Here is a 26,278-nt window from a genome sequence, read left to right as displayed (position 1 = left end):
CTCTCAGCCCTTCCTTTAGTTCCATTATGGTGCTGAATACAAGTATCATGAGCACAACAGTTGGAAGTGGGTCATAGGGATTTTCACATCTTCAGAAGGATGTAGTTCGTTGTAATACAACCAAAGAAATAACAATTACAATTTTTGAGAATCAAAGCTGGATTTGATTCCAGATAGCTTTCTTAGCATCATAAACAGCTTAATTATTAAGAACAAAAGAAAGCTCAAACCACGAGACCTTTATGAAACAATTTCATTCAAGACTTCCTATTTCAAAAATTAAAATGTCTTTAATTTGTAGGTTTGCCGCATCTATTATGCTTGATGCATTTATCATTACAGCAGCCACAGCAATATATTAATCAAAAAGGAAAAAGCAGTCGTATACCCTGCCCCTGCTTTCTCATCTCCTTTATAGTTTTTCTTCAGGCTATGATTTAGCTGAAAATTTTTCAGTCCTGTTTAAACTCATTTAGTGGGGCAGGGAGGGAAGGAAAGGATACATAGATAATTACACCAACACAAAATACTCATATGTGAGAAATGCACACAAAAATACTGTGGAAGTAGAAGAGGCATTCTCACATGAGAAAACAGAGTAAGAAGTTCAATGTGGCTTGAATACAGAGGTGGAAGTGGTGGGAAATGCGGCTGTCTATGCAGGGCTGTCAAGGGCCCTGTATTCCAAGCTAAAGTATTTGAATTTTATCCCACAGGTTATAGGGCACCAGTGGCAACTCCAATGTAGAGATGCTGCTGTCAAAAGGTTTCTTAATTAGAAATAGAACTATACTAACAGCCTGCTTCTTGTCCAATTCAGACTAAGGAATTAATTAATTCAATTAATTTTTTCTACTTATTAGTTTGTAAGATAACCCAGGACTGAGAAAGAACTTTTTAAAAAAATACAATTCAGCACATTTATTGAACTCTCTAAATATTTTAATGAATACAAAACCTTGTTGGTTTTAATAGGTTTTCTTCCTTCTTTTATACTGTAGTTAACACCAAGTTGAGGCAAAAAGCCAAATCAAAGCTTTAAAAATATTTTTTGGCTGAATTTGCATGTGGTATTTTTCACCTTATATATATACAGACACACAACCTACAAAACTGATTTTCCTTGAGAAACAACTTTTCAATTTAAAGAAATTCCTTGGGCTTCCCTGGTGGCGCAGTGGTTGAGAATCTGCCTGCCAATGCAGGGGACACGGGTTCGAGCCCTGGTCTGGGAGGATCCCACATGCCGCGGAGCAACTGGGCCCGTGAGCCACAATTACTGAGCCTGCGCGTCTGGAGCCTGTGCTCCGCAACGAGAGGCCGCGATAGTGAGAGGCCCACGCACCGCGATGAAGAGTGGCCCCCGCTTGCCACAACTAGAGAAAGCCCTCGCACAGAAATGAAGACCCAACACAGCCATAAATAAATAAATAAATAAAAAATAAAGAAATTCCTTGCATTTCTCTGTTCAAGACATTAAGAGATGATTAACTATACACAGTACATTTTACCTCTGTTGGTAGAATATTTGGGTGCTAATGTAGTTTTTGCAGAATTATTAATAACTTTTAAAATTTTGCTTTAACTATGGTAAATATACATGTCAACTTAATTAAAAATTATATTCTAATCATGATATTCTATAAACAGAATTGTGTTTCAGAGGAAAAATTTCAAGTCCCCGTGGCAAACTACCAAGTTGTTCTACTAACACATTTCAATTAACTCCATTCACTTATGCTACGATACTATATTAGAATACTGTTATTAGATACTATCTGATTGAAGTTCCTTTTTCCACCTATTTACTCTATTTTTTTCCTTCATTTATCAAAAAATGTATGTTCACAATATGAAATCTAGAAAATAATGAACAACACTCTCCACAAACTCCAAATTTTATCACTCACAGGGAGGCAAGTTAAAATGTTAGTGTACTTTATTTCCGTATCTGTATGCATTTCTTTATTTATGTAAGTAAATTTATACAATATAGTTTCAAAAACTGTCATTAAAAACTTTTATAAACCCTTCAATGGTTGCATCATATTTCAATAACTATAATTTACTTTAACTATTATTCCTTGAAGTTGGGTTTTATTGAAGGACATATTTAGTGATATTACCAATTCTTTTTTTCTCAGTCTTTGACAACTAGTTTTCCACTGACAATGTAATTCAACTCTGCCTGATTTTAAACAATTCTACAAGTCTACACAGAAAAATGTGCCATCTATCACCACTTGTTGTAAATTCCACTTACATAAATGTACAAAGGTAAAAGTGAAAACTCTACGAAGCAAGTACTGAACTTGTGAAACTCACCGTTAAGTCCAAGGAACTTTTGGAAGCACACCCAAATCAGGAGAGAAAGGGTATGCAGCGACCGGTTGATGGGAAACATACTGTGAAAAAACTGGCTGCTGAAAACTGTAAACAGGCATTTGAGATTGAAAATGTCCACTCACTGGCAAAGTCATTTGCCTGTCGTTCCCCAGCAAAGTAACCACAATATTGACAGTACAAAAGATTAGAATGTGTATTTTGAACAGTACCTGTAACTGCAGTCAACATCCCAAAAGGAGGTGGCTGTACTTCATAGGATGTTATTCCCTGGTATGTCGGGGTAATGGAACTGCCATTGCTGTAACGATAAACACACCAAGCCGAGTAAGGATATGAAGTTCCAAATGACTGCTCAGAAGAATTATATACTGGGGTACATGCAGACTGTGGAATTTCATTCCAATATGTGGCAGCATTCTGAGTTAAAACTTTTGATTCTATTGTTCAGAAAAAGAGTATTCTACTGTTTGATTTACATTAAGGGTCACGTTCTCAGATGCTTCAACAGGTGTAGTACTGGAATTCAATGTATCCTTCTTATATTTTTCTTTTGACTCAGTTTTTGCAGGTTGTATTTTATTTGCAGAACAGGAATTTTGTTCTGGATATGTATGGGTTCTGGAGAACTGGTGCATTTAGAATTTTTAATGGATGAATTTAATATTTCATTATCTTGAGGTTCAAAGTCAGTGTCATTCATTTCTAAATTGGCATTGATATCCCTCACAAAATAGAAAATAGGCTTTGAGAGCACTGATGCATTAGGCAGAAGAGAAGCACCAGTTTCTGGTTTTATGTCTGAGAGACAAGATTTCTCTGCAGGATCTGAGGAATTCTTAAGAAATTTCTGAGAAGGTATCTCCTGGTCTTTTGAAAATGTGCCATCTACACGTTTTTGGTCAGAAATTGCCAAAGGAGAACAATCTTATCACTTTTTGTTTCAGCAACACTAAAATTTACATTTCTTTCCTTCATGTTATTTAAGCTTCCCTGTTGTCCACTGAAATCTTCTGAAGTAGCAGATAAAATATTAGTTAAATCTATTTTGCCCTCTAACTTTGACATACAAGTGTCTTTTAGGTTCTTTAAACGTAAAAGTGAGCCAGGTAGTGATCACTGAATTTCAACTTTTTTTGGAGAGACATGGTTTCTTTTCAGATTGTCAGATGAACTTGGTCCTGTTTCATTTTCACTTTCGGGATGAGATCTCATAGTCCTATTAAGTGTAACACACATACAAACAACTTTAAATATACAGAGTCACAAAATTTCAATATATATATTTGAAAATTTTATTTAGGAAAAGAATTCTTAAGATTCACATTTTCCTCTTTGTATTGGCACTATACAAGAAACATATTTCTCCAGTTTTCCTCCCTTGGTTTGAATTTAGATACTTTTCTTGCTGAAGGTGATATATTCCACATTTCAAATATATTTCCAATACATCTGAAAATACCGAGTGCTGCCAATATTGTAATAAATTATTTTACGCTTTGGACACTTCCTGATTTCAATTTTTTTGCAGTAGTTTCTAATTCATATACCTCCAACCTATTGACAATATTCTTTACTTGCAAATGGCCATATACAGCTGGTGAAACCACTAGCTGTGACCCCTACCCCCAAAAGACTATCTTGTCACAAAGTACTGAGATATTTTGTCTGTTCACGGTCGAGAGTAGGAAAAGCAGACTTCGAAAATTTCTTGCCAAGTGAATATCCTTGGCATTCCTATCTAAATTTAGACAGTCTCAAGCAGGGTGAAGGAAGCATTCATTATTGACGGTCTAGAGCCAGACAGTTAACACAGGTCTCCAGGGCAATTATATGTTTTTGGTGTCTCATCAGATTCTTCGAATTACAAGTGGAAAAGAACATGTTGAAAGAAAAAAGGAACCATTCCTCCACAGTCAAGAGAAATTAACCTTTGGCCTGGAATCTGTATATCCCACTCACGAAACTAAAAGCCCCTATTTTACTTAATCCAGCCTCCTTAAAAGGCACTTGAATGACAACCTACATCATCATCCAACCCAACAGAATACTTGGACAGTTTCCAGAAAGGACAATTTTGACTTCATCACATTTCTAATGATGTTTCAGTGATGTCTCAACCTTATAGATTGACAGCTGCCTGTATGATCTATCCTTTTACCCACTCTCTTAGAGGATGTTCTTCCATGACCATGGCACCTTATATTAACCTTATATTAGAATTCATTTTCCTGCTAGGTGAGGCACCGTTTGATTCTTTGAGCAGCAAATACTACCTATACTTGCAAAACTTAGTTTTGTAAACTAAGTAAAACAAATCATCTTAGTTACAAAACTAAGATGATTACAGAACTGGTTTATTTTATGCCTCTGATAGCTTATTCATCCTTATGCCACTACACAATTATTTAAAGAGTCATCTGTGCCAGGAAAAAGATTCTAGAAATGTAGTAAATTAAAGATCATATTTAATTTTTTTAAAAATTAATTAATTAATTTATTTTTGGCTGTGTTGGGTCTTCATTGCTGCGCACAGGCTCTCTCTAGTTGTGGTGAATGGGGGCTACTCTTCGTTGTGGTGTGCGGGCTTCTCACTGTGGTGGCTTCTCTTGTTGCAGAGCATGGGCTCTAGGCGCACGGGCTTCAGTAGTTGTGGCTCGCAGGCTCTAGAGCACAGGCTCAGTAATTGTGGCGTGTGGGCTTAGTTGCTCTGCGGCACGTGGGACCTTCCCAGACCAGAGCTGGAACCTGTGTCCCCCTGCATTGGCAGGTGGATTCTTAACCATTGTGCCGCCACCAGGGAAGCCCTAAAGATTACATTTAGAGAAGCAAAACCAAATAAGACAGAAATGAGAATGCTTATCTTCTTTTAGTTCATATTATTCATTTTCCTTCATAGGATGGAAAAAAAGATGGTAAAAAATGAAGCTTGTCATAAATTGAAAATCTTACAGAGTTGAATGAAACAAGAGATGGTCAACAAATCCAGTGGTGCCACTTCATGTCAAAATGAGAAAAACATAAATAATGTAGTGGGTTTTTAATAAAAATAACTAATTCAAAAAGAATTTAAAGAATTAGCCTTTATTCTGAAATCATGTTCTATACTGTGGTGGTAATACATCCTTTCATGAAACAGTAGTATACTTATAATATGTGAGTGTGTTTGACTAAGCTCCCACTTAGGAATAAAACTTGTCAATTTTTATCTTGTTAGCCAGTCTTGAAATTTGACAGGTCTATAAAATCCACAAGTTTAAAAAAATCGAATCACTTGCCCCATTCTACGCCCTTTTAAGTAATAAGCCAGTCGCTAAGCCCCATCAATTCATTAAATAATGTCTATCAAATATGACTTTTACCTTCTTATTCTGTAAAGCGTCACTCTTTTCTAAGCCCTGGCTGACATACTACTTTTAACTGTACTTAGAATCTCCTTACCCTTTAAATCACTGTGAAAACGCATTTCACAGGATATTACCTTTCAATCCTTACAGAATGAAATTCAAACTCCTTAGGCCTTACCTAAGACACTGCATAATCTGAAACTTCTTCTCCCTCCTTAGCTAACTCTTCTCCCCTAAGTTACATGTATAACCCAACAGAGGTAATAAATAAAGGTTTTAGTCTTGTTCCTTAATATGTGCTCAGTTTTGTTTAGTTTTTCTTCAGACAGGGATGATGGCAACTCCTACCTTGGATGCTTGAACGTTGCCTTTTCTCTGTTGATTTTTGTGACATCTTTCATGTTAACCTATGTTTAAAAAATACAGAGAAAAGCTACATTGTTGATGGTTTACAGTACAATATTTATTATTTTAATTATCAGACATTTGCAATTGCTTGTTCTGTCATCATCTAAAATGCACTGTCTGAAACTATATTCATTAATGATCCTCTCCTTCAAAACTCAGTGACTCTGCTGGACTTCCCATATTTCATAAATGTTTGGAGAAACTTTTTAAAAAAGCAATCTGCAACATTCTTTTTACCCACATCTTACAACACGTCTATTTATGACTGCTTCCTATTTTATGCCCTTTTTAATCAACCAGTCACTCAGTGCCACTGTTAAGTAATGTCTGTCAAGTATGGATTTTCCTTTCCTATTCTGTAAAACAGCACCTCTTTCTAAGACCCAGATGACTTACTACTTCTAACTATACTCAAAATCTCTACTCTTTAAAATCACTGAGAAAACACAGTTTACAGGACACTACCCTTCAATACGTACAGAACGAGTTCAAACTCTTCAGGCCTATATTTAGAACATTCTGTTATCTGAAACGATATGCTTCTCCATCTTTAGCTTACTTCTGTCCACTAAGTTAAAATGTTTGTTCCAGACTTAATTTTAAACCCATTTCTCAAATAATGTCAATAAGCATTGTGTCTTTGGTCACATTATTTTCCATAGCTTGGATACCTTCTTCATTTTTTTACCTTCATCTGATAACATTTTTTCCTTTAAGGAAAAGCTTTGATCTGTGTCCTTCTATGAAATCAATGAATAAATCTCTATTTTTAAAAGATTTTGCTTTTCTTCTCTATACTTACAACACCTTTTTAGTAATACCTTCATTTTACTCTTGATGTGGAGTACACAACTTGTGTTGTTCTTGTGTTTTGGAAGTATGTTTATAAACTGGTTGTTAATTAAGCATTTTCCCACAAACACAGTGCAATAAATGATTTGTTTCCTAGTCTCTAGAACTAGAGTTTAACTAATGAATACAATTAGAGTAAGCTGAGAAAGAATCCTACTTTTCATTTTGCGCATAGGTCTCTCTTTCTTCACTTCTGAAATGAGAAATTCTCAAAAAATTTTGAGTAGTCTCTGAGGGTGGAGTAGGGGCAATTATTAATATGGGCTCTGGAGCTAGAATGCCTTGTTTTATATCTAAGCGCTTCCATTTACTAACTTTGTGACCTTGGGAAAGTTATTTAACCTTTCTATGCCTCAGTTTCTGTACTTTCTAATAAGATAATAACAGTGCCTACATCATAAGCATTCTGTGAAGAAGAGAAAAAGTTAATGTTTGTACATTCATTAGAACGCTGCCAAGTGTTTAATAAATGCTATATAAAATTTGTTAAATAAAATGTACTTATGCAGGACTAACTCCTTCATAATCGTCTATTTTAAAATATCTGTACTATTTCTCTGTGTGGATGATAATGGTCAAGAACACAGACTCCACTGTCAATTTTTAATATCCACAACATTAAGTATAGCCTCATTATACAGAAGCTACTCAATAAATACTTGGTCACTTGCTTAACTCACATTCATTATATGGACTTTTCCTTAAGCCGTTATTAAAATTCACACCCTTCCAAGAAGTGTTTTCTAAATAAAATAATTAATTTGTAAGTTTAAAAGTAGACATTTGCAAGGCTATCTCTCACATATACAAATCATTCATATCATTTTATAGATAATATGGATTGTTTAATCCAATAGTTGTTAGTAAATTCATTTTGCAAGGCAGTAAAGCATTCTCAATTTTTACAATTCTGCAAACTACGTACTTGTTTGCTTAAAGAGTAGACTTGTTCTTAAAAAGAATACCTACATAGGTTTCGCTTAAAACATTTGTTACCTTTTGTTTTTTACAACTGGAAACAGTAGTATTTTCCTCTTGTTCCTCTTGAGGGTCTTCACATTTGTCTACAGTGAAAGGTCGTTTTTTAGAGGAATTTGAAACGTTTTTCATTATGTACTGTGAAATTGAGGGCACATTCACACAAGTACTGGACTTGTTGATATTCTTCCTAGGTTTTACATGAATATTCATTTCTTCCTTTCTCTCCAGGTGGAAAGTCTTCTTTCTGTTATGTTGCATTTGCCACAGGATAAAGGAAATGGTTAATTTAGCATTTTTAGCACATATTATCTTCATATGTTCAATAGTTTTCATGACTTTCATAATATGGGCCATTTTCCCTAAGTCCTTCCGAGGGGCAGCCATCACATTTGTGAGCAGGGTGGAAAACTGATTGTAGTTGTATTCTAACTCTGTCACAGTGCTTCCGTAATTTATGGATGCTATACATGGCACAAAGTCAATGTATGTGGAAACAGAATACTTAGACTTCTTTAGAAGTGTTTTTATTTCTGAAAGTTCTTCAAGTTCTCTTGAGAGCAAATGAAGAGCATAGGAGCAATTAACAGCTTCATTATATTTGTAGATAATATCCAGATCTTTCTCATGTTCAGATATAGCAGTCTCTATCACTTTCCAAAGACAGTTTGTTGAATTATCTTTAAGAAATGAGAAAGAAGTCATTTTTTCTTGGCACTGAATCAGTTCAGGAAGAAGTGACACATCAAACCAAAGCATACCTCGAAACCTCTGTTTGTCTAGTTTCTTCGCCATTGAGTTTTTAAGAAAGTGAACTGTTTCTGAGAGCATGACGACTTCAATATAGGTTTCAATGGCCGCAGGTTTTAAAATTACTGCCTCATGGTTGTCGTTTTTCACTATGTCCAAAACATTTTCTTGTGTGATAAATATATTATCTATGTTATCTTCTTGCAGCAACTGAAAGTATTTTTTTAAAATTTCTAAGTGATCGGTACATCTCAAAGTGAGTTCCCGTAGTTTTTTAAAGTCTGCAAATTCAGCCTGATCCAATATTTCACTAATACAACAGATATCTGGATGTGAAAGCAAAGTACTGTTAAACCTAGAGTTTTCTATGCTAATTGTTGCTTTGTTTACTAGAGCATTTGACTTTCTGGAAGTAATCATAGTATTCTCAAGCTCAGTACTGGAAATGCGTTCACTGCTTAAATCTTTAGACAACGTATCACATATCTTCTGCAACTTAGAAAAAGCATGTTGATTCATTTCGAGTAGTATTTCTTTGCTGTTCTTTCCTGAGTATTTTTTGCAGAAAGACTCTCTCTTTTCTTTCCAAACGAGACTTTTTGCAGCATCAAAAAAGATATGTTCCAGACCATAAAGAGATATTTTAATACTTAATGCCTCATTGTTCTTGATAAAATTAACTTTTGAGGAGATCATTTCTATAATAATCCATAGATGGTCTTGTTTTCCTGGACAGGAATCATTTTGGGGAGAGTCCGCATATATACTGATCAGATTTAATGTACTTTTTCTCAAGGATTCTAGGTCTCCTAAACTATCTCCAAAGTTAACTCCACAGGTAAATGGAACAGAAAGAGAAAAGTCAAAGCAATCAGAACAATGTTTCATTATTGCCTCACACTCATTAATCTGTCGTTTGTATTTTAAGAACATGTAGTATGAACTGATTTTCCTTTTGGTTTCTTCAAACACTTCAACCAACTGATCATGATAGTTTTGCAACTCACAGAATGCAAGATATTTTAACCTGCTTTGAAAAGCAGGATAGAAATTGGATTGTTGTTGAAACCCACGTGGTCTGCCAAGCAGCTCACTGTACAATGTCTCATCATACCAAAGCAAGCTTCGGAATGTTGGCTCACCTCCTAAGAGCCTTGTTTTGTTTTCAATGAACTGAATAGTTTCCATCATCATTTGGAGTTCTACCAAGGAGTCAAGAGCACACGGTTTTAATTTGTGTCTGCAGTTATTCCACAGGTTTTGTTCTACCAACAGGTCTCTTGATATCAAGATTTGTTTAAATGAACATTCTTGTTTTCTTTCAAAAGCTTCAACAAATAAAGGGAGAATATTTTGACAAACTTTAGTTTCTTCCTGTAGAATCTGCAAAGATGATGCTTCATCTGCCCTCTTCAAAATTTGAGCTATCTTAGCTATAGGAGCCAAATTATTAGTTAAGCAATGTTCTTCTTTTAATTCATTCATGTATGATGTAGGCATCTTCGGAGGAGGAGAGATGTTGGAGGTTTCAGAGTGGGCATGTAGAAGAGGCATATGATTCATTCCTGTAATGCCTGGTTTGGAATTACAGGCTCTTCCTGAGTGCATTGTGGAGTCAGACTGAGAGTCATGACTAACTTTTCCCTCCTCTTTCTCTCTTTTGTTAAGCTGATTAGAAGCAGTGTTACTCAAAGAGACTGCCTCAGTAGCATCTGTAATGCTCAAATGAAAATCAATCAAGTTGTTTTTAACTGTTTTCTCACTTAAGTAGGAGAATTCTTCTAATGTCTTATTCTTTTGATTTTTGTACTCAGTCTTAACACTTGATCCTTCATCCATGTTTTTGTGAAATGAATCTTTTGCCTTCTCTGCTTGTTTATCTTTCCACATTTTTCTGTCCTGAATGTCTTTCTTTGCAGTACATTTTGGGGAAGAAGAACCCTTTATGTTATCTTTTAAGAGCAGAAAACTATCATTGGAAAATAGTTTCTTCATCATATTGTCCTTACTTTCTTCAGTTACTGATGTGAAATCCAACTCAGAATTCTCAATAACATTTGTTCCATTCCCGTCTATGGGGAAGCAATTACTTGAAGAGCAATGTTCTGTCTTTAGCAGCTCCTTTCCAGCACATCCTTGTTGACAGTGTGGTACAATGGTAGACACTGCTGAAGAATCTACAGCAAAAATGCTCTGTTTATTCAGGTAAGATTGTGAAGATTCTTCCTCAGTGTCTGTCACTAGAGTGGCTGATAACGATTGAGGAATACTGTTACACTTTTTGCTTTTTATCAGAGTTAGATTTAATGGGTCCATAAGGAAGTTTCCTGTAATAATGCCTGGTTTGGAGCTCTCATTAGGAGCTGTCCATTTTTCTATAGGAAAATTTACTTCCAGGTTTCTTGTACAACCAGATAAAATAACGTTATTTGGTTTGTTGATATCAATGTTAAAAACATGCGTCACACTTGATTCTAAGACTGAAATAGTTTTTACCTTTGCGTGGGCTATACAAGTTGCATCATCATTTTTGTCCATGCTAAAATTTACGTTGCTTTCTTTTATGCAAGTTAAAGATACTGAATTCCTTTTACTTATTACTTCATTAGCTTCAGAATTGTTTTCTTTTGTTGTACTCTTAATATTACCATGTGCTGAATGGTTCTTAAGCTTTTCATATTTACTAACGTTAGATAAAAACTCTGCATCCATTTGATTTTCTTTTTTAGTTAGTTTCTCATCTGGGCAGTCTGGGGAAGAGAGACACCTAGTTTTTCTAGAAAAGGGCTGAAGTTCTGATGATCTGGGATTTCTCAAACTGCTAGTGCTATAAGCTGACTGACTTGTACTTTGGGACGTGGAACAGAGGGCTAACTGTGGTTCAGGATACTCTCGATCACAATATCCTCTCATGCGAATAGCGGTGGGACTTCTGGAGACACCGGACACATTTTTCTCAGAAAGGCACTTTGTGACTCTCTCTCCACTTGTTTTATAAGACTTGTGGTTTGATACATGAGTTAATGATTTATCAACTTCAAATCCCAAAGCCCTTTTCTCTCCAGGTTTGTCGTATTTTCTTTTTGACAAAAATTGCTCATTGGAGTAATATCTTCTTTCAGACACAGAACTATAACCTTGAAGGTCACAACTTTCCCAGAAATTATTGCATATTACTGCATATGCTTTTGGTAAAGGGCCCTTTCTTTTTTCTCCCACTTTAGCTGTAAGCTGCAAAGACGTGTGAACTCTTCTATGAGCTTTATTTAAGTGAAGAACAGCTCTGTCAAGTTTTCTGGAAAGACATCTGCTTTTGCATAAAGATGCTTCGCTAGTTAGAATATCCAGGGCACTCCTAATGTGTTTTTCTGACCGTGAAAAGGTTTCAATTCGTCCTTGGGATAATGAAGAAAAACATTCCAACAAGTCCTGACTGGTTAGCCTCCTCCTATTCCCACAAATCTCATGATGTCTTAAATCTTTGTGTGGTATATTCTGGTCCCTAAAACGTGTATGTGGCTTTCTTTTGCTAATTCTTGATTCTGTGTCCTTTTTACTTCTAGTATCATTACAATCGTTTTTTGACTTTGTAAAGGAACGCCTGCTTTCGTTATTTACTGTTGTGACATTAGAAGGTTCAGTAAGCAAAGGTCCCTTGTTTTGCTTTTCAGACACATGATTCAAGTGTGTATTATGACTCAAGTCAAAAGAAAGTAAGGTTTCAGATTTACTTACTAGTCCTGATTCTTGCCTTACATTACCAAATTCACCTTCAGATGGATGATGTGAATTTTCACCAGAACACTGGGAATGAATTTCAAATCGTGGAACTTCTTCCTCCTCCTTTATTTCTGATTTTATGGCTTCAGTTCTATATTTGCAGAAATTATCTTTCAATGCAAGGGATTCAATAGCAGGACTGAATCCTTGCATAAATACATTAGTAATCCTAACTTCTACATCAGGAAGTAAAATTGGGTTGAAGAGCTCTGCTTTGTTTTTTGCTGTAGAGAAGTAAAAATTACTTTCCTCAGAGCAATGCTGATCGCTATTCTCCCTCCTTGTGGTGCTTTTCAAAACTTCTGTCTCCCCATTAGTGCTTCCTAACAGACCTTCCCAATTGATGCGAGGCTTCAGAGCCTCGTATGAAGCCCCGAAGTCTTCATAGAGTACATTTCCATGGCTATGAGCGTCCTGTTGAGATAGAAAAGCATTGTCACTCCGTTCTGATCCTACTTCAATCTCATTATCCAATTTGATGCTTTGAAGAACTGAGTTGTCACTTACTGACTGATGAAATGAGTTGTGTAACTGATTTTTATCCATATGTGTTTCACAATCAGAAACCCTATATTTTACTAACAAACCAAAATCTGGACTCTCAGAAGAAGAAGTTTCTTTAAACTGGTATCTTCGGTGATCTTCGAGATTTGTGCCTAACGCAGGCACTGGAGCACCAGCTATCTGAACCACAGCATGTGAGGCTATATGCCCTGAAGAACCTGCAATTTGGGGAAATGCAGTGGAAACCAAATGCTCTATAGTCCTTCCAGTATTTTGAATATCTTTTTCTTTTATGGCAGTTACGGTATCTTCATTTTCTAATAATGTAGATTCTGTGGACACATATTTTTTTCCCTGAGTCAAATTAAATGTAGTAGAAAATTCTTCAGAACTCAGAATTTCTATGCTATTGTAATCTTTATTCTCCCTCCTTTCATCTACAGTGGTAAAATTTTTGTTTGCATGAAAACTCTGCTTCTCATCTCCATGTATATTCCCTATGTTGTTTTCTATAGACAAAGCAATGTCTTCCACTTCAGCCTCATTCTGGTTTTCTTTATCATTCTCTCTCTGTTCTCTGCAATCAATATTCAGGTGCACATCACTGTTCAACTGTGAATTACAGAACTGAGTGTGATCTTGACCTTTATTGTTAACTTGAGAATTTTCTTTGCAGTCTCTTTCACTGTTCTCTAAGGACACTGGATCATTTCCATTTCTCCTTTTAACACATATATGTTCTCTAGCTATGTTGCAATTTGCATTAGGAGCTGTTTTAATGTCATGAGATGAAGTAACAGCCAGTAGTTGTTTGGCCTGGGGAATGTCTTTTACTTCCTGGAAAGCATCAGTCATAACGCTAACACAGTTTCGATCTGGTTTTTCCAATTTCAGTTCCATTCGTTTTTGAGAAATGGTAAAACTTGTATGAATGTTATCTTTGTACTCTAAAGAGTGCTGAGGATGCTTTTGCGGAAGGTTCTCCAGTCTTGGAGTAAGATGATTTTGTATTTCCAATACTAGGTGATCTAGCTCATACTTCTTCTCTGTGGTAGATAAGAAAGATTTTGGCTTTTCTAACCCTTGAGTAATTAATATTTGATCACAATTTTCCACCAAATAATCAAGATTCTCCTTCTCTTTGTCGTCTTGATGCAAAGAAATGTAACTATCTACTGGACTGATTTTTGTTTTATTAGTAAAAGAATTATCACTTTCTTTCCATAAATTTTGCTTTTCTTCATGTTTGGAATTGTCTTCTGGCCCAGTGAAGTTTCTCATCTTTCCAATATCTTGAATGTACTCATGTATGCTTTCTTTGCTTTGGAGTGGAAAAAGTGTAGGCATTTGGTGACCAGTCTGATATACAGTTTTAAAATTAGAAGACTGTGATTCTGGAGAGATGTGACTATTATACCCTTTTGTACAAGTATTCACTGATTCATAAGAGTCATGTGGCTCACTATTTTGTTCAATTAAAAGTGGAATGTTGCTTCTCTGCTGGGATCTCTGAGCTTTTTCTCCACTGTGTTTTTGGGTTTCAACTTCTGAGACTACATTTGACACACACATTGGGAAGGAAAAATTATCCTGGCTCTTACACTGTTCTGCCATGGTAATTTTATTGGGAGCTGTACAATCATAGGTCTTAGAGCCCATGTTGTGAGCCTGGGTTTGTGAATCATTCAAAGAAATTTTGAAGCAAGGGGAATCCAAATAATTAGTAAGAACAGTCTGATCACCAGGCATGACTTCAGATGACGAGGCAGGATTAGTTGGCATAGATGATAGGTTTATTTCTGAATTAGCAAAATCTAAACTCTTCTCAAATGGCAAAATCTCATTTAAACCTGTAATAGTATTATGTTTTCCCATGCTTTCTTCTCTCTTCATCAGCCTTGGGTCTTTGAGGAGTTTTGAAGTAATAACTGTGCTTGAGCCAATATTGTTATGAAGGGGAAAAGTAGCAGCAAAACCACTTAAAACATCTTTAAGATTTGTCAAATTTAAGAGGTCACCATTATTAACACTTTCTCTGGTATCACTGGGAATAAATGAAAGACCTGAATCATATGCATGCACTTGAGAAGTGTCTCTACATTCTGCTGAACTGTGCTCCATCTGTCCACTGTATGCTTCAAGTACAGACATGTTTTCATTTTGCACATTTCCATAGGAGTTAGAAGTATCTGAGTTGTAAGGATTTATCTCTGAATTTAGTGCACTGCATGAACAGTTTTCCTGAACAAATGGATCTACAGGTTTCCTGAAGTGCTCAAAGATGACAGTAGCATCTTTTCCTTTTCCAATTCTCTTGGCCACTGTACAGTTATTCAGAGACCGTGTTCTTTCTGTGGAAATAAGAAGAAAATAAAGAAAAACAGGAACAAAAAGTGTTTCTTCAGGCAACTCGATTAATGCAAGTAAACTATGTCATAAGCGGTTTTAACGGAAAGTCCATCAAATAACCTAATGATGATTAAAGTATGTTCTCAGCAGAAAAAGCAAGAAGAGAAGAGGAGGGTAACTGACCAATAAGGTATAAATGACGTAGCATGAAATTCTGCCCTATAGACCCATTATAATTATTTGCCATAAAAAATTTGAATTTTGACAAATACTAAGAAATAGAAAAATTAAATAGGAACAAAACCATGTTGCTCACAGACTAGGTATTTCTTATATTAATTTCCTATATGCAGATATTTAATAATAGAATCTATACATTATTAGGTAAAATTGTCTCCCTCGACCTACTGTTAACTTGCTTCTTTTTCCCTCTACCACAGGAGAACAAAAATGGAAAGGAAAGAGGAATAAGGTAAAGAAACAGGGCGGGGGGGAAAGATCAAAAAGTCTGCACAAAATCCTTCCCAGGAGCCAAAGCAAACCACTACCCCTGTTCCATTATGAAATAAATATTCTGGCAAATAATAAATATAAATAAAAACCTGGAAAATAGAAGCAAATTTTCTTTTTATAATTATAGAGATTTATTCCTAAAATTTCATAAAGCACTTCATGTAATAACAAAGGAACTTATAAAAACACATATTTAGCAAGTAAAATGTGCACAAAGCATTCATAGTTAACTAATACCATGAAAATACCATTGTTAAAACAGATTATTAATGAGAAGTTGCTCATGAACAATATATGAAGTTATAATCATATCACTGGGAACATACCATGAAGTTCTTTTTCACAGAATGTTAAAAAATAGCTCTGTTGAAGATTTCTAAATTATATAACTATTGTGATTATCCTTTTAATTACAGTAAGCTATAGTGGAAATATGTTCGAAAATAGAGATGTGGGACTTCCCTGGTGGCGCAGTGGTTGGGAATCTGCCTGCCGATGCAGGGGACACGGGTTTGAGCCCTGGTCTGGGAAGATCCCACATGCCGCGGAGCAGCTAAGACCGTGCGCCACAACTACTGAGCCTGTGCTCTAGAGCCCGTGAGCCACAACTACCGAGCCTGTGTGCCACAACTACTGAAGCCCGTGCGCCTAGAACCCCGTGCTCTGCAACAAGAGAAGCCACCGCAAATGAGAAGCCCGTGCACTGCAATGAAGAGTAGCCCCTGCTCACTGCAACTAGAGAAAGCCCACCTGCAGCAACGAAGACCCAATGTAACCAAAAATAATAAATAAATAAATAATTTTTTTAAAAAAAAGAAGTATACGTACTGGCAATGATGTAGAGTAATTAGGTAACCTGACACAACCACTTTGGAAAACTATTTGACATTGGCTTTGGATTAAGTTGCACATTTCTAACGTAGATGTATACGCTATAGAAAAACACTTGCACATATGCACTGAGATACGTACATGAACGTTTAAAACAGCAATACTTGGAATATGAAGAAAACTACAAAATGTCAAAACATCTCATAGGAATAGTGTATAGTCACAAAATTCAATAATGTGTGTGTGTGTGTGTGTGTACACAAATATATGAGTGAAAATGAGGAAACTACAGTTATACATATCAGCGAGGAAGAATCACACAAATGTAACACTGAGCAAAAGAAGTAACAAAAATAGCTGCAATGGGCTCCCCTGGTGGCGCAGTGGTTGAGAGTCCGCCTGCCCATGCAGGGGACACGGGTTCGTGCCCCGGTCCGGGAAGATCCCACATGCTGTGGAGAGGCTGGGCCCGTGAGCCATGGCCGCTGAGCCTGCGCGTCCGGAGCCTGTGCTCCGCGACGGGAGAGGCCATAACAGTGAGAGGCCTGCGTACCGCAAAAAAAAAAAAAAAAAAAAAAAAAAATAGCTGCAATGTGATTCTAGGTATATAAAATCGAAAACAGGTAAAGCACAACTATTTTGTTTAAATATTCATAATGTATTAGAAAATCATATTCAGAAGCTGTAAGACCACCACAAACGCTACTGAAGTAGAAAAATATATGTATCTTACCAGCCCTCTTAGGAAGTCCTGTTGAGAGGAATCTCAAAGATGTCATAAGGTGTCCATTATCTACTTTTTGACCAATAAATTTTACTGTTACTATTGCATATGGAAGACACTGCCTAGGTTTATCTACTGGCTTTGAAAGGTTATTATATTCATAGAAGTATACCTAAAAGATAAAGAAGGTAGAGAACATTTTTATGCTGATTAATTTTTGCAGACTTGAATAAGCTCCTATTTTAAAAAATCTAGATACTGCATGTTGTTATTTATTAATCAGCTTCCATACAGCCCCACTCTCCCTGCCTTCTTCAACCCTAGTTTTCCTGAAGAGGAATTTTTTTCCCCACAGCATATTTTTTCCTTGATAGGCTTCCAATATCAGCAGAAACAGACACAATCTGTTTTTTAAATAAAAAAGTATTTTTTCATTAAAACTTCAATGTTTTGCCTATGCTGGGAACCACTGTATTTTATTTGGGAGGAAAAGTCAATTAGAAAAATAACAATAGCTTAATACATCTTACATGTGGGAGCATATATATGTTTCTAAAATATTTATCCTCATTTAATCATATATATGATTATATATAGTATGTATTACATAATTTAATCTTCTATAAAAGATTAAAGGTCTACTAAGTGTCTCAGTAACATATGACAGAAAATTAGTGTAGTAATTAGTCTACCATGTAATGACTAATACATAAGCCTTTTCTCCTTTTGTGAAGATCAATAACATTTCAAAGTAGCCTTTTTTGTTTTGCAAAGTTAGGAATTAATCTACGAAACATCGAAATAAAAGCAGCCACTGTACTTAGAATGAAGTTAATGTAAATCTGGAAGCCTCTTTATTAATGTTCTGAGATCGCAAATATTAAAACAGCTTTTACTATCTATTTATTTAGGTCATATTATGGTGAATGAAGTAAGAGATTTCCATTTAATATTTTGGGCAGTTGTTTCAAGGCTTGTATCATACAGTGTGAGGCATGTGACTTTCAAGTTGGCAAATGAACCAAAAAGTTAACATACTGCTGAACTGTAGGCTTGTAGTTCAATGGTATCTTTCAAAGAGGGTACACTTCTTGACATATGGCAGTCAAAGTTAGGAGAAGGATCCAAAGAAACTTTGTTTTTATCCACTGAAGGCTGAATTTTCTTCACTTTTCCAAAAAGAACCTGGAAAAAAAAAAGCAAAAAGAAGGTAAATAAAAATATACCGAAACACTTTAAACTCTCATACTAGGAAAGTAAAGCTAGCTTCTTTTTTAAGGAAAGAAGTTCCAATGGAGAGATAATCCATGTCCCAGATGAATGGCATGACTTATTGTAATTATGTCAATTCCCCCTTAAATTAAACTCAAAGACTATAGTAGTTTCAATAAAAATTTCAGAAAATCCATTTGTAGAAATGAGTTTTAGTTTAAAAACTTCCCTGGAAGACTAAACAAGAATAACATATAAAATTTTGGAAACAATTTTTTGAAAAAAAATTTGGGTCAGAAATAGAGAATGATGGAACAGGAAAGGTGACATGCACTTCCAGATATTACTTTTTAAAAGAACGGTACTACCACAAAAAAAGGCAGAGAGGGGGAAAAAGCCACACAAAATAAAAAGCCCAGATAAGTCCAAGCATCTATAAAAATATAATATGATATTAAAAGCATCATTTGAAACAAATGAAGCAAAACCAGATTATTCAATAAATGGTGTGGACTTGAAAAAAATGAAATTCCTCTCAACCTATAAACCAAAATAAATACCTAACAAGGTAAACATTTAAGTAATATAAACACTGTAGAAAGAAATACAAGCAAATATTTATCTAACTTCCAAGTGAGGATTCTTTTCTAAGCATATTGCCAAAAAAACATGAACTAAAAACAAATTTCACTGTAAAATATTCCAAAACTTCTGTACATCAAAAACAAATGAGTATAAAAATTTAAAAAAACATGAACTAATTAAGTGATAAAAGGTGGGGGGAAAGTGCAATTAATATGAAAACAACTACAAATTTTATTTAAGTCAGCAATTCTATTACTTTTATTTTTTAATATGCTAATAATTCATTCAAAATTGAAAACAATACTAAATGTAATGTGGTACCCTGTACTTGGATACTGGAAGAGAAAAAAACATTAGTGGAAAAACTGGCAAAAGCTGAATAGTCTGCAGTAAATAGTACTGTATCAATGTTAGTTTCTTTTCATTTTATTTTATTATTTTTAAAATTGAGATATAATTGACATACACACTGTTAGTTTCTGTTTCTTAGTTTTAACAGAGGTGCAATAGTTATATGAAATGTTAACATTAGGGGAAGCTGGTTAAATTGTATACAGGACCTTTCTGTACTACCTTCATAATTTTTCTGTAAATTTCAATTTATTACAAAATAAAATGTTTATTTAAAAAAGAAAACAATAAGCGATAAAACATTATACACAGAATAGCCTAGCTCTCAACATTCACTTTAATGAATTGATAATGCTTATGAATCAACTAGAAACAAAGAAAGGAAAAACCAAGAATCTAGCAAAGGATATTAATAATAGGCAGTTCACTAAATATTGCCAATGAATATACGCAGAATGTTAAGCTCAGCAATAACTATGAAAAAGAATAAAAAACTGAACCAACAATGAGAAACTATCACATATTAAGACTGGCAAATATCTTTTAAAAAATATAATACACAGAGTTAGTGATGATGTGAGATAACAGACATCCCCCCCAGGCTGTGGAAAGGAATGTCAATTAGTACAACCTTTCTCAGGACAACTGGGCATTTCATATCGAAAGCTGTGAAAGTGTACACATACCTCTGACTCCTAATTTGACACATAGGAATTAATCAATTAATTCTTAGCAAATAATCACAGGTGTGTGTAAAATGTACCTACATGAATAATCAAAGTAGTATTTAAAAGTACAAAAATAAGAAAACCAAGTAATTTATATTCCAACATTAAAAAATGTGTTGCACAAATTTATGGTAGAGTTGTACAGGGGAACACTATGTAGTCGTTCAAAAGTATATTACAGAAGAATATTTATTTAATGACATGGAAAATGTTGATTTTATAATCAATGAAAAAAGCAAGTTACATAATATATAAAGAATGTATTTTGGGGCTTCCCTGGTGGCGCAGTGGTTGAGAGTCCGCCTGCCGATGCAGGGGACACGGGTTCGTTCCCCGGTCCGGGAAGATCCCACATGCCATGGCGTGGCTGGGCCCGTGAGCCACAGCCGCTGAGCCTGCGCATCTGGAGCCTGTGCTCCACAATGGGAAGAGGCCACAACAGTGAGAGGCCCGCGTACCGCAAAAAAAAAAAAAAAAAAAAAAAAGAATGTATTTTAATGACCATTATACAATGTATATCCATATATATGAGCAGAAGACTAAGTATAGGTATACAAAAAAATTGTGTCGTTATTAATGGGCTTTTTGGAGCTTCTTAGTAAGTTCCAAATTTTCTAAAATCAGTATGTATTATTTTTTAATATAAAAATAAAAATAGGGCTTCCCTGGAGGCGCAGTGGTTGAGAGTCCACCTGCCGATGCAGGGGACACGGGTTTGTGCCCCAGTCCGGGAAGATCCCACATGCCGCGGAGTGGCTGGGCCCGTGAGCCATGGCCGCTGAGCCTGCACGTCCGGAGCCTGTGCTCTGCAACGGGAGAGGCCACAACAGTGAGAGGCCCACGTACCACCGCCCCCCGAAAAAATAAAATAAAATAAAAAATAAAAATAAATTATGCTTTATGAATTTGATAATACCTGAGGTCTAAAAAATAATTAAATTATACCAAATGAACCGTTGGTTTTATGTGAATGTACACACATCCTAAGTTACACAACTGAGGATCCTGCCTACTTACTGTGATTTTAGTAGTTCTGGCAAAGCTGCAATTAACAAAAAAGTATATCTTAACCAGTTTGTCTGTTGATGCTTACAATTCTACTGTAAGATTTTTTTTTCAATTTTGAGTAATTTTAGACTTTAAGAAAAGTTGCAAAACAGTTCAGAGATCCCATATACCTCTATCCTGTTTTTCCTAATGTTAACATCTTATATAAGCATGGCAAAATTATCAAAACAAAGAAATTAATATTGTGTAACGCTATTAAGTAAAATAAACAGTAAGAGTGTAGCAACTTTGGCTTAAGTCAGAATTAATAATACCAATGTTTTGAGGAAAGACACTTAGAACACTCTGATATTAATTATAGTCTGAACAAAAGAGAGAAAGATAAGAAGGTCAATTAGGAGAGAAAAAATATACATTAGGAAAACCAATATGATAAAGGCTGCCTTTGTTTACTTGAAGACTTTTATGCTGCACACCCACTAGAGTCAAAAATAGGGGAGGGCTTCCCTGGTGGCGCAGTGGTTGAGAGTCCCCCTGCTGATGCAGGGGACATGGGTTCGTGCCCTGGTCCGGGAAGATCTCACATGCCGTGGAGCGGCTGGGCCTGTGAGCCATGGCCGCTGAGCACGCGCGTCCGGAGCCTGTGCTCCGCAATGGGAGAGGCCACAACAGTGAGAGGCCCGCATACCGCAAAAAAAAAAAATAGGGGAAAATTTCAAATGATGATGATGATAGTAATAAATAATTAATATTTATTTTATACAATGCAACTTTAAAACATTAATAATTCATATTGAAAGTAAAATACATTTAGGTCAATTTAAAGCAAACTGAATATAATATTTAGTATTTGTTTTGTGCTACCAACCTTAAAAATTATAATACTTTCTACAGTAATCCTTCTACTGTGAGCAAAATTCAAGGCCACATCAACATGTCTAAATATATAAATTCCAAGAAGAGGGTTGCCTAGTATCGTCAATGTAGATGTTCTGGTACTTATTCCATTCTGATATATCTCAGCCACATCACTGTGAGGAAGTGCTAAAAAGCAGAAATGTTCTTCAAGTTCTCTGTGTCTTCCACTCCCACGCATCTCCGACCTAAAGCAAACAGCGTGTAATTAAATGAGAATATCAACAGAATTTTCAAGGAGAAGATGAATACTTGAGTTAGCTTGCTACAGTTATGGTAACTATCCTATGGTAACAAGTTAGGCTGAAAAATCATCTAAGGAAAGAATTCAGGAAATAGTTCAATAACTACTTGTGTAGGCCAATGGAAATAAGGGCTAACATTTCCTGAATGCTAATATCCCTAGCACTGTTAAGACTTAACCGTTACAGGCATTTTGTCATTTTGTTCTCAAATCCCCAAGAACTGAATTACTGCTATTATTATTACTTATTATTGTCATTGTTACACACATTTTTAAAATGAGAAATATGAGGTTCAGAGGGTTAAAACTTGCCAAAAGAGTAAAGTGACAGAGTCGGAAATATATATGCCAATTCTTGTCCATTAAGTTCTGGAGCCAAAGTTCTTATTTGTGTCACAGAGGGAAGGACATGCATTTCTTAAATATACACAGAGAGAGACACATACACAATACACTTATACATGGTCAATTATTAGGGCCATTCTCTATTCTCCAGGGATCTAGGTCACAGCTGGGAGAAGCAAGCTAGAATTTGTTTACAGGTTCCTATCTTGGCACTATGAAAATTATGAATCATTCTCAGAAAAGGTTATAATCTAAAGTACAGACACTGTTGAACGTTTACCCACATTCCACGAGAATCACTGAAACATATAAAACACCTATCCTTCTCCTCCAATTGGTGCACCGGGGAAGGGAGTTCTACATGGCCTGCTCAGGAGCAGCAGCAGTGGCAGCAACTGCCACAGCAGGTGATAACGACAGAGAGGTTCAATCACTGGGACAGAAGTGTGATTCCAAAAGATTATCAGCAATGGAGAAGCTACAGAATCGAGAAAGTGGTGTGCATACCACAAAAGGAAAACTGCTCTTGAAAACCATGTGCTACCTATATTTGTTATTTCCTGGAACACCACTCAAAGAATTTGTATAAGTATACTGTGCACATTAGTGTATTAATATTTATTTGCAAAAATAATTCACCTTTAACAGTAGACAGGCCCATGGCAACAAAACACACAGCAACAATAACAAGCAAGACTCACCGATGAGATCGTGACCATTTCTCTCAGTTCTGGAAATGTCAGCCTTAACTTTCAACTCCACCATCATCATTTCCTGCTCTTGTTTTTAGCTTGACGTTAGACTCTGTAAACCACTAAGATCTCTATGTTGATTGTTAAGGTTTAATTCTCACAGAAGAATTACAATACTTTTTTCTATTTTCCTAATTTCTCATGTGGTTTTTCTTAGGCTCTGGAAGAACTCCCACAACAAAAGCACAAAGCATGAGAGGGAGGGAGGAAATCAAAATATATTGTTGTAAGGTTCTTACAGCACACATGAATCACATTATGTCAAGGTGTGTTGTGATAAAGACGTATACAGGTATACCTTGTTTTATTGCACTTCACTGCATTGGGCTTCACAGATACTGCATTTTTTATGAACTGAAGGTTTGTGGCAACCTTGCGTCAAGCAAGTCTATTGGCACCATTTTTCCAGCATTTGTTCACTTTGTGTCCCTGTGTCACATCTGGGTAATTCTTGCAGTATTTCAAACTTCCTTCATTATTATTATATTTGTTATGGTGATCAATCTGTGATATTTGATGTTACTACTATGATTCACTGAAGGCTCAGATGATGGTTAGTATTTTTTAGCAATAATGCATTTTTAAATTAAGGTGTGTACATTGTTTTTTTAATGCTATTGCACACTTACACTATAATGTAAACGTAACTTTATATGCACTGGGAAGCCAAAAAATTTGTGTGAATCTCTTTATTGTGCTCTGGAACTGAACCTGTGATACCTCCGAGGTATGCCTGTAATGTAAACCCTAGAGCAGTGGTGCCGTTGACATTCTGGACCAAATAATTCTTTGTGTTACCTAGTCACCTTATTGGCTGAACATTATATCCTGTTAATGGACTGCATAGAATGAAAAAAATACAACTTAATAAAGATCCTAAAACCTGTATAAATTCAAGTAGAAACTATTCCCTGGAGGTTTGTGTTAGTAATAATACTGTTAAAAACTTTGTACTTTTCAATGTATATTCAGAATTACACTTGAAAAAAACTTAGGACTAAATATGATTTACACAATCAAAATTACCAATTAAAAATTAGCCTTTAGAACTATTTCTAGGTCTAAAAAGGTTTGTAAAAGGTTGACTTTCAAAGTTATTCAGACACTAGCATCTATGTTAACTTGTTAAATGACAGCGGCTCTGAGTTTCAACAATTCCATTTCAGAGACGATAGGTAAAATGAATCCAAATAGTCTTCTGTCTTTTTTTTTCTTTTTTTGGCCATGCCACCATGCATGCCTTACAGGATCTTAGTTCCCCAACCAGGGACTGAATCTGCACCCTCGGCAGTGAAAGCACGAAGTCCTAACCACTGGACTGCCAGGGAATTCCCGTACACAGAATATTTTCAATCAATATACAGTTGGCTCACTGTATTGGTTGGTTCTGCATCCACGGATTCAACCAACTATTGACTGCAAACTTAATTTACAATCCATGATTGGTTGAATCTGAGGATGCAGAACTCGTGGATATGGAGAACCAACTATGGGACCTGAGCATCTGCAGATTTTGGTATTTGGGGCAGGTCCTGGAACCAATCTCCCATGGGTACCAAGGGACAACTGTAAATGTAAAAGACTTGGATAAAACTCATATTGATGAAAAGCTATATAAGTTAGCAAAGCACAATGAATGAGTGGTAGAACTGTGCACTTACACCTGTCACCAACCTAAATTCCTATGTGTACACCATGGCAAGACCCTGCTGATAACCAAGGCCCTACAGCAGCATGTAGGCCCAGATCCAGCCCTGTCCTCCATCACTGGCCTGCACCACTAGGCTCACCTGCAGCTAGCCCTTCCACAGTGATGGATACCCCTGGCCCCCATCAGGCCTCCACAGCTACATGTCCACGGCAAGATCCAGCAGTCACAGTAATGCACACCAACAGCCAGCACCCCTCCAAAGCTGTCAGTGCACCTGCCATTGGCACTTACTTGCCTTGATATCTGCCCTGGCCCCCACTGCTACATGTGTGTTCATTTGATTTTTTTTAAATCATAGAATTCTAAGTATTTAATCACATTTTGAGATCATCGTTTAGTTACAGTAAATGCTTTTTGCTTCCATTTTCCTTTCTGTATTTTATTCACTGTAAGTGATCTTATTGTTCCCAAGAGAGTATAACTTTAAAATGAGTTAACATGTTACATTTTCCTTTCTAACGTGAAATTTAATTATATTGCATTTCGTTCACGTAAGTGTTCATCTAACAAGTGGGTTCTTAAATATTTTTTCAGTTACTAAGAAACAGAACTTCTCTTTTTCTCTTTTCCTTTCCTTTTGCTCCTCTTCTTCCTTATTCCTCTTTTTTCTCAAATAAATTCCTCAGCACTGTCTTCTGCTTGCAGATTCACAAAGCTGAGCCCACTAGAGCTGGAAGAGGCTGTAATGATCCTGTCCATGAGTTCCTGACCTGGGGTGCACTTACACAGGAAAAGTCCCAGGTTGGCTATTGTGGGGAGCCCAAAAACCTTAAAATTCTGTGCAAAGCTCTGTGTTCATGTGCACTTCCCTGGGAAGAGGGGCTATAGCTTCATCAAATTCTCAGAGGGGTCCCTGACCCCAAAGGTTAAATAAGTATCACTGATGAGAAAAACAATGGCCAAGATGTCAAAATAGCTCATCCAGGATCACATAACAATGTAGTGGCAGAACCAGGAGTAGAAATTTGGTCTCTGGCTTCTAGTACAAGGCTTTTTCTGCTACACTAAGAAAGCGGGCCTAGCTTCAATTTTTATGGGATTGTTGATA

At 36.0% G+C, this 26,278-nt stretch overlaps 1 protein-coding gene across 1 annotated transcript in view; it reads right to left on the bottom strand.

The window, feature by feature from the left end:
* Nucleotides 1-2,327: 2,327 nt before the first annotated feature.
* The window catches only part of TEX15 (testis expressed 15, meiosis and synapsis associated), a gene marked incomplete at its 3' end in the record, with an annotated part of 43,801 nt that continues 19,850 nt past the window's right edge, over nucleotides 2,328-26,278 (bottom strand). Inside the window, 11 exon segments of the mRNA XM_082608820.1 lie at nucleotides 2,328-2,472; nucleotides 2,474-2,786; nucleotides 2,789-2,929; nucleotides 2,932-3,273; nucleotides 3,276-3,459; nucleotides 3,463-3,562; nucleotides 6,039-6,097; nucleotides 7,947-15,313; nucleotides 17,389-17,551; nucleotides 18,418-18,564; nucleotides 22,132-22,366. Of these exon segments, the coding sequence (XP_082464946.1) occupies nucleotides 2,328-2,472; nucleotides 2,474-2,786; nucleotides 2,789-2,929; nucleotides 2,932-3,273; nucleotides 3,276-3,459; nucleotides 3,463-3,562; nucleotides 6,039-6,097; nucleotides 7,947-15,313; nucleotides 17,389-17,551; nucleotides 18,418-18,564; nucleotides 22,132-22,366 (9,196 nt within the window).

Source organism: Mesoplodon mirus (assembly GCF_964341445.2).
Source record: "Mesoplodon mirus genome assembly, chromosome: 20".
Classification (NCBI taxonomy): domain Eukaryota; kingdom Metazoa; phylum Chordata; class Mammalia; order Artiodactyla; family Ziphiidae; genus Mesoplodon; species Mesoplodon mirus.
The sequence above is the reverse complement of the archived record's forward strand: the minus strand, read 5'-3'. Positions and strand labels throughout refer to the sequence as shown.